Genomic DNA, 11,399 nt, shown 5'->3' with positions numbered 1-11,399 from the left:
CACAGTGCTTTCTCATCTCCATAGTGCCAGCTGAGTGGTCTGAATTCAGACTTATGTGCTTACCATTGTATGTAGTAGATCGTTTTTCCCTTATTGCTTTCAGGATTTTCTGCTTCTCTTCAACATTTGAAAAACTGATTAGAATGTGTCTTGGAGAAGTCCTATTTGGATTTATTCTATTTGGAATTCATTGGGCTTCTTTGACTTGCATGTTTATGTCCTTTATAAGTGTTGAGAAAGTTTTCCCCCATTATATCCTCAACTAATCTTCCTAGCCCTTTACTCTTCTCTTTTTCTGAGACACCAATGATTCTTATATTTGTGCACTTTGTTTTCTCCATCATTTCCCTGAAATCCAATTCAATTTTTTCCATCTTTTTGGCATTTGCTGTTTGGCATTTGAAATCAGTTGTCCTGTCCTCTAGTTCACTTATTCTTTTTTCTGCCTCTTAAAATCTGCTGTTTTGTTTCTCTGGTATATATTTTTTATTTGTTCTATAGCATTTCTGATCTCTGTGATATCAGCTCTGTTTCTATTTATTCTTTCAATTTCCTCTTTATGCTCTTCTAGTGTCTTCTTGATCTCCTTTATGTCATTAGCCATCCCATTCATTTTATTTAGTAGAGTCATATGAACATCTTTGTTTAGTTGTTCCAAAGTCTATGTCTCCTGTGGTGTTTTAATTTGGTCATTAGGCTGGGCTATATCTGTCTGCATCATGATATGTTGAGTGATCTTCTGCTGTCTTTGCAGCATATAAATATTTTGAATGGCTTTAGATGTTGATTTCCTTCAGTAGTCTAAAGTCTTGCTGTTGTGGGATAGATGTGGAGCAGAATGCAGGGGTTGGGGCAGGGCACAACAGTGCAGTGATGCATTGCAGTGCAGGTATAGGCACAAGTTGGGGACATTACACTGGTGCTTGTGAGTGTGTGCACCCAGTGGGGGGTAGGATGTGGCTTTTCAGGTGCTTGTGTCTAGGGGGCAGGGCCCTTTATGCATAAGTGCAGAGATCAGGGCAGCAGGTCAGTGTTGTTCCTGCTGGAGGCCGATATGGCCTGGCTGCACAGGTCAGCACTTGCACAAAGCTGGAGGGCATAACTGGGGTTCATGTACATACACAGATCTGGGAGGGCCATAAACTGAAGTATGCATGCACAGAGCTCAGTAGGGCAGGGTGGGGTTGCATGACTGTATGGGTTGGAGGTGGATGTAGCCTCTTTATGGAGATAAGCACCTGTAATCTTTATGTGCTGAAAACCACCTTCAGGGGGTAGGGATGGGAAGGTAAACTCCAGAGGGGCCACGCAAGTCTGCACATTTGCAGGAGAGGTGGGTTGAGCTGGAACAGGAGTGTGCACATTTGGGGTGTGGGTGTGGAGAGGTTATGTGTGCAGGGGTTTGGTGGGGTGGGGATGCTTGGAGTGTGGGTGATGGGATTCAGGTGTATGAGGTATGGGGTGAGTTGCAGGTCACAGGGCTGCATGGGTGAGGAAGCACATTCAAGATATACAGATTGGCTTACTTCTTAGTCCCTGTTTCCCCATCCACACACTCCTGAGGGCTCTAGGCTTATGAGTTAGGCTCTTTGCACCAGCAGGATGGTTCTCTACCTCTCAGTTCATCAGTTTTTGCAACCAGGCCTCCCTATGAGCTGCAGAAGACTCTCCCAGGTCACTCATACCCTAGAATCACAGTCTTAGTTGCCTTCCCATCCCTTCTCTAGCTGTTCCTTGGAGCAAGGATGAATTCTATCTATCCCATTCTACCCTCTTTCCAGAACTAGTACATGGAATCTTGAGTAGGGAGTGAGATCTTGCTAGATTGTCTATGTTACTGTGATGCCAAATGTATTCTATAGTAATTTGGGAAGGAATTAAGAAGCATTTGTAAAGTCCCCTTGGGGAAATATGGAGAAAAATATTCAACTTCCCCATTTGGAAAATTCCTGACATTCTTGCAGCAGTTGGGACAACCAAATCAATAGGCTGAGCCCTCTATCTTGGAGTTTGCTGCTATGAAACTTATACCTGCAAATGATAGGTGAAGCCTACTTAATATTATGCCTAAGAGTCCCCAAGAACCTCTGTTGTTACTCAGATGTGGCCTCTCTCTCTAAGCCAATTCAGCAGGTGAACTCAATGCAACCCCCCACACATGTTAATTGACTCCCAGTGTTGTAAATATCCCTGGAAACATGGGACAGAACTACTGGGATGAGCTGGGAACCAGCATCACAGGATCCAGAAAACCTTCTTGACCAAAACAGAGAAATAAGACAAAATAAAGTTTCGGTGGATGAGATATTTCAAAGAGTCCAGAGATTATCCTGGAGGTTATTCTTATGTATCATACAGAATATATTTTTAGTTTATCATGTATTTGAGTGGCTGGAAGGAAGTACCTGAAATTGTTGAACTGTTTCAGTAGACTTCATTCTTTTTTTTTTTTTTTTGAAGTTCAGCCTTAAAACTTCATTTTATTTTTTTTAAGTTTATATTGTATAGTAAAACATATACACAAAGCAAAGAAATAAGAAAGCAATAGTTTTCAAAGCACTATTCAACAAGTGGTTACAGGACAATTCCCAGAGTTTGTCATGGGCTACCATACGATCCTCTTCTATTTTTCCGTCTAACTGCTCCAGAATACAGGAGGCTACAGGGCTTAAATACTTTTTTATCACCACAATTGACCTTTTTTTGTGAAAAATAACATATATACAAAAAAACTATCAATTTCAAAGCACAGCAGCACAATTAGTTGTAGAACATTTCAGACATTGACATGGGTTACAATTTCACAGTTTTAGGTTTTTACTTCTAGCTGATCTAAAATACTGGAGACTAAAAGAGATATAAATTTAATGATTCAGCATTCATATTCATTTGTTAAGTCCTATCTTCTACGTATAATTCCACTATCACCTTTGATCTTTCCATACCTCTCTTTTGCGTTGTTTGGGCTATGGTGAAGTTAAAACTTAAAATACTGCTTTTGTTTTGCAAGGTTGTAGCTGTCGGGGGTGAGAGGTGGGGTGGGGGATGGACTCGGACAAGGAAATTTATTGCACACTGCAAGGTTGTAGCTGCTGGAGGGTGGATGTTATACAAGGGGACACCACTGGAATGTAACTGCTGGAGGGGCGGAGAGCCTCACGATGTTGATTCTCTGTGGTGGCACTTTCCATTCTTGCTGGTTACCCTGGCTCAGCTCTCACAGACTGTATATGTATGAAGATTTGTCAATAAAAATTTATTTTAAATAACATGGCAGTGAGCTTGTCTCACAAATAACCTGGGTAAGGTGCTAAAATGGTCTGCAACTGGCGCAGGACATGGAAGCCCCCCTTCCAAGATGGCGGCGCATCCGTCATGAGCCCCTGGAGACGGGGGGGGGGCAGGAAGCTGGCAAAGCTGAGTAAGCCGAGTAAGGCCCTAGGAGAAGCCTGAAGGAGCAGTTGCCGCAATCAGTGGTGGTCCGGGCGGTTTTTGCTGCTCCTGCTGCTGCTCCCTTGCAGCAAGACTAGGGAGGAGCTCACTTCCTCAGGTTTTAATAATGTTAGCAGGGGGCCAGTCTTTACACATGGGGATGGGGAAGCCTTGGCATTGTCCCTTTCCTAGTAACTTTTGGACCCTTTGTAATTTATTTGGCATTTTATATCCTCTGCTTTGTGGGTGGAGGTTTTGTGGCTACTCTCCTGTTTGGAAAAACAAACTCAAAGAAGTACCCAGAGCTGTGTGAACTCTCTGCTGGGATCCTAAGTGCTTAGAAGAGATAAGCTGGGAAGCCAGGACTATTAAGATTGATAGAAGATTGACTGGTGCCAATATCACTGATGAACCTCTCCAGCAAGTTACCCAGTTTTCCTTGAGGGATTATGTCTAGTATTGGTATTATACAGTAAGTGATGACGAATCTTTTCTTCTTGCAATTAGGCAGATCTCTTCAAAATGCACTCATTCAGTTTACTACTAGGTCAAAAGAAATAGACTGGCATCTTTATTTTACTACACGCATTGTAGATGATTTTGGCACACACCTTTGAGTATTCAGAAAAACTCAACAGAAAATTAGAGAAAGATGATTAAGTAAAAGATTCAGCAGAAGATCTTGTAGATAGCTTCTTTGAGGTTGAAGTTGAAATGGAGACGGGAATTTGCCACGATTTAGTCTACACTTCTCCCAAAGATGAAGAAGAATTCTTAAGGAATTTGTGTAAGGTCTTATTATATTTACTGCTACCTCCTGGAGATTTCCAGAACAAAAGCATATGATACTTTGTTAGGGAAATCCTTGCACAAGGAATTCTTCTTCTATTAATAAATCAACTCAGTCATCCTGATTATATTAATCAGTATTTCATATGGATGATCCATAATTCTAATTGCAACTATGAGGCCTTTATAAACATTAAGTTGAGTGACAATGTTGGGGAGCTAGAAGCCATCAGAGATGAGGCAGCAGAAGAATTACAGTATCTTAGATTTCTAGATATAGCCAGTGATATCAACACTATTAAAAATCAAATAAATAGCTTATTATTTGTAAAGAAAGTATGTAACTCAAGAATACAGAGGTTGCAGTCAAGCAAAGAAATACTGTGAAACTGGCAGCCAACTTTGGGAAACTTTGCAGTCCCACTGAACAGCATTCTTATAGACAGTGTTGCACTACAATTTTTTATGTATTACATGCAGCAAACTGGAGGTCAAGCACATTTCTTCTGGATGACAGTGGAAGGATACTGGGTTACAGCCCAACAGCTGCTAGAGGTTTTATTAAGTTGTCAAAAAAGATGTAAAACATCAGACCAAACAAACCAAAGGTCTTTTATGAGCAGCTGCTGTTGGAATTTGTGAACAGTATTTATCAGAAAAGTCATCTCCAGGAGTTCCTATTGATGACTATTTGGTAGCAAAATTAGCAGATACTTTGAATAATGAAGATCCAACTCCTGAAATCCTTGATGACATCAGAGAAAGGTGTATGAATTGATGCTGCAAGATGAAAGATTGTACCCTTCCTTTAGAGAGAATGCACTTTATGTGCACATGTTAGCTGAGCTGGGCATGTTAAAAGATCCTAATTTCAAAGGGTCAGATGATGGCAATGGAGAATCTTCTAATGGGTCTCCTACAAGAAGCATAAGCTTGTCTTTAGATGACCTTGTAATGTGCTTATATTTCAGATACTGGATATGCTAACTATGACCCATATGCTGTGGCAGGCATTTGTAATGACCATGGAAAGACATTCAGTATATGCCAATACTGTACACCAATGCAATCTAAACAGTGAGGTGATGTGGAAAATCTATTGTCATTATAGTGACTTCCATGGCTTCCACATGAGAATCACTGAACAGTCTGAAAATCTGTCAAGCATATTGAAGCTTCCTGGAAAAAAAAGACTTTTAATAATATGGATAGAGATTTCTTAGAAAAGAGAAAAAAGGATCTAAATGCATATCTGCAGTTATTAACTCCTGAAATGATGAAAGCATCACCAGCTTTAACTCACTATGTGTATTAGTTAGGGTTCTCTAGAGAAACAGAATCAACAGGGAACACTTGCAAATATAAAATTTATGAAAGTGTCTCACGTGACCATAGGAACACAGAGTCCAAAATCCACAGGGCAGGCTGCGAAGCCGATGACTCCGATGGATGGCCTGGATGAACTCCACAGGAGAGGCTCACCAGCCAAAGCAGGAATGAAACCTGTCTCCTCTGAGTCCTCCTTAAAAGGCTTCCCATGATTGCATTTAGCATCACTAATTGCAGAAGACACTACCCTTTGGCTGATTACAAATGGAATCAGCTGTGGATGTAGCTGACGTGATCATGACCTAATCCTATGAAATGTCCTCATTGCAACAGACAGGCCAGCGCTTGCCCAATCAGATGAACAGGTACCACAACTTGGCCAAGCTGACACCTGTCCCTAACCATAACACTATGTGTATGACTTCTTTGAGAACAAGGCCTATAGTAAAGGAAAGGATTTGGCCCACAAGTTGGACACTTTTGTAAATCTGCTTCACAGTTCTATGAGGAATGTTTCAAATGTAGTTAAATCCCTTCCTGATAGTTTGGCAGACGGAATGAGTAAAATGTCAGACAAGAAGGGCAATATGTCAGAAAGATTACATCAAGATATAAAGCAGTCATTTTTCAAGGTGCCTCCTTTAATTCCAAAGTCTGATTCAGATCCTGAACATTGTCAAGTTTCAGCTCACTTTGGCAATAATGTGGATGACAATATTCCACTTAGAGTAACACTGCTTCTCATGGATGAAGGATTCAACTTAAAAGAGAGAAATCAGTGGTTGTCAAGGAATATAAAAAACCTATTTTAATAGGTTATTAGAGCCACATATGGTGATGCTATTAATAGAGAAACAGTTTACCAGGTAGATTGGATGACCTCACCTGAGCAAGTAGCAGACTCAGTGAAACATTTCAGAGATGCATTTTGGCCAAATGGCATTTTAGCAGAGATAAAGCTATTCAAATGAGAACAAAACTGCAAGAAAAACTAAATTATTTGCAATTATGCCAGGTGAACTGAAGCACATGATTGGGGCTGAGACAACATGGAAAGGTATTCTTTGTGTTTTGGAGTGTTTCAGGACAGTCAGCTAAATAGGAGAATGGTTTATGTGTTCTTGGAAACCTTATTTCCACAGTATAAATTCTGTGAACTTTTCAACAAACTGCATTCACGGTCAAAGCAGAGGCAGAAATATAAACAGAAACTTCAAACTACTCAAGCATCTTCTTTACAGAAAAGGTGATATTCCAATCTCTGAAGCTGGTGTTCATTTTGTCCAGGACTAATGGTATGGACAGATATTCTGGGGCTTAACTCATATACTATTGTGCTGCACCAGTCTTTTAGTGTCTCAAAATAGATTATTAATACATCCATAAGACTATAGTTCTTCTCATCCTCATCTATAATCCAGCCACTACCAAGAGAGGTTTCCATATTTTAAATGGTTTGATGCATATTTTTGCATCCTTGACAGGATACTGCCCCCACCTCAAGCAGGAATGCTATTGGTTACTTCTGTTTCAAACTAATCAACATTCTTAAGCAGTGACAAAGTGCCAGAGTGGATATATGGGAGCTAAAGAAAGCACAAAACAGTGATTCACAGATAAATTGGCTAATTTGTTTAGTAATGGGAGACTGTGCTGTGTATGACTTAGGGGGATTTGTTGGCATAATTTTGTAGGTCTATGTGAGCATTTTAACATAATATGGATTGATCAGGTGAATTATCTTTGAATTATTTATTTAGGGTCTGGGGAAAGTAACACAATGTCCTTAAAGTATGAAATAACCTTACACTTACAATTCTGTGACACAAAATAAAACCAAATATAAAATTAAACCAATCAAAACCAGAACCTGATTGGGTTTTTAATTCATTGGTATAAAGCAACTTTTGATCGACTCTTATGTTCTTTAAAGGCTCTATTTTGCTCCTGTGATTCTCAATTGTAAGTTTTCTTCTGACATTTTCTGTGCAGAGAGGCACATGGTAGCTCTTGTTTAAATTCCAGAATTATTACAGTTTTCTTTAATGATTACTGATTAGACAGTAAGGGGTATCATTTGTTGGTAGAACTTTTAAATACATCCCGTCCTTCTTAAAAATAGGAAACTAAAAAGAAAAATAGTATAAAGTTATAAGAGAAAGTTATAAGATCATTTAAATTGTGATCTAGACATGCCTTATTTAATTGCAAAAATAGCAAGTCAAAGATTAAATGAGCTTATTAGTTATATGGAACTATACAAATTTTTAATTCTACTACATTGTACATATATGAAGATAAGTAATGAAAATAGAACTATGATCTTTCTTAAAATACGCTTTATTTATATTTCATATAATGTAAAATTCTACTGAATCAAATCAATGAAACCCATCAGTGTATCCATTTAAGTCCCTAAAATAATTTTATGCCAATAACAATAAAATGCCTTTTCAAATTCTGTAGCCTCTGTATCATTTCCTATAGTTTTCTCATTCTCCATTGTGTCCATCTCAGAAATCTTCAAATTCCTTTGTATGCAGGGATTCTGCATAGTTTTAAATACTTCCATTGATTGAAGATTTGGGTGTATTAGTGCTTTTTTGTTTTAAAATATTTAACACTAAAACCTTAAAATAGTGAACCTACTTAATCAGACCACTGAGCCAAGATCCTGGTATTAAAAAAAAATGTCTGGGTGCTTAAGATAAAGGAACAAAGTTTAGGTATCCCAGTAATTTGGGAGCTTTAAGAGTGGACAAGGCATTACTTTCTCTTTTACTTGCTTAGATGCTACTTAAAGTGAAGCCTATTAACAAAATAAAGCCTCCCTTTAAAGCTTTTTAAGAGTCATATTTATTAATGCTCTTGTGCATACTTATTGTGTGCATACATTCAGGATGTGCTGCATGTCTTCAGAACTGCATAAATGAAATAAATCTCCTTCTTTGTAACTTGCAAGTGGGAAAAGATCCTTAGTAGCTCTGGAGAAAGAAATAATATTTCTTCTCACTGTGTCTCTGCCCTGTCCCCTCCCCATGCCCCAGGATTTAAGAGTGAGGACATGTGAAACATCTGTAGAAAGCATCAGTATGGCCAAAAGTGCAATGATTTTCATATATACCCTGCCTATTTCAAATATATTTTTGACATAAATAAATCTGAATGTATGCAATAATTCATATAAAAGCCTAATGTGTACATGTGAAAAAACATTTCTATAGAATGTGAGGAACACTGGTCATCAACTAGGGAAGGTCATGCAATATTGCAAATTTTCATAATAGAGCCTGGTAAGATAACTGCAATCATACCAAAAACTATGTCATCAAATGGGTTTTTAAAATACCTTTTGTTTAAGAGTTTATATATCAAAGACAGAAATGCCAAATGGTAGTTTATGTAAACAGTGGTGCATCTTCTTTATGCACATCTGTGTTTTACATCAGAGAGAGCAGTGGTCATGCTAAAATTAGAGATACTTTTTTAATGACTTGGTTCAAGTTGTGTGTAAAATATATAACCCATAAGTACAGTGTACTATGTTTAATAAAGTTGTTATAATTAATGCATTTATTGCATATATGAAATATATTCATGAAGAAACTTTGTCTTCTGATATTTGATTTTTGAATTTGTGGCCTTTAGTGGTGACTTTAGGCAAGAACCTTCAAAATTAATCTTTTTTTTGTTTAGGTTTTCTGATTTTTCAGGTAATATTTAAACTATCTAGAGACCATTACTACTAACTTATAGTTCATTCACCTAAAAAAATTGATTGTATAATTTAAATATAGCACTTCCTATAATTAGGAAATTCTGAATAGTTGCTGAAAACAGTTGTGCCATGGACCGATGGATGCTCTTGGTTAGCCTTAACTCCAAAAAAAGAAAAAACATTTCTTGAATATTTTCAGTTGGCTCATTTTAACTTTGTGCTGCTGGTGTTGGCAAAAAAAAAAAAAATTGAACTGTTGAGTGCTACCAAAATGTGTTTCAATTTTTTAAAAAATAAGGAAAATATAAATTTCACAATCTAAAATTTTAATTGTGTGCAATATATTCATTTAATGCATGTGTATTTGAGTAACTGTAAAATAAATGGATTTTTAATGTTTTGAGATCTAGTTTAAACTGTCTTCTTAACCCAACAATTTACATTCCATTGTTGCTGCATACCTTTATTTAAGGATTTGTTTTAAAAGTTTGTCATTCTTTGTAAATTTCTTTTGTTATTAATAAATTTTTCTTAAATAGGAGCATGGCTCCTGTATTACAAGGGAAAAATGTAAACAGCACATTTTAGGATTATAATTGTTAAAAGATAATTCGTGCATACTATTGTAGAGTAAGTATCTGCTGTATGCTGAATTGTTATCAATACTTTAAATTCTGTAACAAAGAAGAAACAACAACCCAAATATCAGTTATTATCATTGAACTAAAAGAATGATTGAAATTCTTATTTGGTTTGTATTACATAAAGTATTAACAAAAAAATGTCTGAAACAGGGAACCAACTGGTAAAGACAAGAAAAATAAAATCCTGCTCCTTTTAGCAAGAAGGAACTTGGGAAACAGTAGCCTAGCAGAAAAGCAAATCTTTGATAACACCAACCTAGTCTGGCCAAACCCAAACAGGAAAACTGTCTCTCCCCAATCTTCTGTGATAGCAGAGTCCAGTGGACAGCTGACTCCCCACCCCAACCAGGGAGCAACAAAATAGTGTAAGTAGGGCTTTCATTTCCACCTCTCAGGGTCAATGACTTCAAATAGGATGCTGAAACTCTACTCCCATCTAGTGTTGAGGAGGCAACATGAGTTGACCCTTCTCTCACTGGGATGATTTCAGCAGGGCAGTAGAGGTCTGAATTTATACCCATCCAGTGCACTTCTCCAATACAGTCATGAAGCAGAATGAAAAGGACCTTGTCAGCACTATAATTCCTCCAACAGAGTGGTGTCATCAAGTTTGAATGGGGAGCTGACCTTTAACTCTTACTCAGCAGCAACCATCAATTCTTTGCTATTAATACCTCCTCACTTTCACTGGTGACCAGCTGGGACCAGCAGGAAACCTTCCACTCCCACCCATCAAGAAGGGGATGGAGTGCTGCTCCTTTCCTCCCTGTGTCAGATGGGGGAAAGGGGAGAAACTGAACCTGGATTTGCATGTTACACACAAACTAGGTGACTACCTGCAAAAAAAGGACTGAACGGGACCCAAAGTCTCACAACAGAATACCAAAAATATCCAAGATATAATAAAAAATGATTCACCATAACCAAGAAACAGAATAATAACAACTTGAGTGAGAAAAGACAATCACAGATGCCATGCCAAGTGACTCAGATGTTGGAATTATTTGACAAGGATTTTAAAGCAGCAATTATAGAAATGCACTTATTTTTCAGGCACTAGTTTGAGGTCACAGTGATATAGTAAACAAAGTTCCCACCTTCATGGGGCTTAGATTTAGTGTATGTGGATTCTGTCAGGTCCACTGCTAACTTTTCCTTAAGTCTTGACCTTACCCATCATTGTTAAGGTCTTTCTTTCATAGACTCTGTGGAATGTGAAATCCTTATCCTTTTGATAACTGAAAATTAGAGCTCTCCTTCAAACAGTGACCATATTCTTATGACATGTTTTCTTCAATAGACCTCATGACTGAAAAACTCAGTTCATTCTTGAATCATAAAACACTACACTGCAAAAATATTCTCTGTTGTGTGGATATTTTCTGATGAAACTGAGCAATCCAAATTCTGAAGAACACCACTACCACACTGATTACATGGACTGGATTAATCACTTTTATGGACTCTCTGATGAACTTGAAGACGTG

General features: G+C 37.8%; 1 protein-coding gene and 2 pseudogenes across 1 annotated transcript in view; 2 read left to right on the top strand and 1 right to left on the bottom strand.

Moving 5' to 3' along the window:
• Positions 1 to 3,469: 3,469 nt before the first annotated feature.
• The window catches only part of LOC143659037 (uncharacterized), a 50,084-nt gene continuing 42,154 nt past the window's right edge, over positions 3,470 to 11,399 (bottom strand). Inside the window, 1 exon segment of the mRNA XM_077131540.1 lies at positions 3,470 to 11,397. Coding sequence (XP_076987655.1) covers positions 11,369 to 11,397 — 29 coding nt within the window. The 3' untranslated portion in view covers positions 3,470 to 11,368.
• Positions 4,132 to 5,936, top strand: LOC143659039 (sorting nexin-13 pseudogene; annotated as a pseudogene).
• LOC143658335 (sorting nexin-13 pseudogene) lies at positions 5,958 to 6,856 on the top strand (annotated as a pseudogene).

The sequence above is a fragment of the Tamandua tetradactyla genome, chromosome 16 (genome assembly GCF_023851605.1).
Source record: "Tamandua tetradactyla isolate mTamTet1 chromosome 16, mTamTet1.pri, whole genome shotgun sequence".
NCBI lineage: Eukaryota > Metazoa > Chordata > Mammalia > Pilosa > Myrmecophagidae > Tamandua > Tamandua tetradactyla.
Note: the sequence above shows the minus strand (reverse complement) of the source record. Positions and strands in the feature narration are given on the sequence as shown.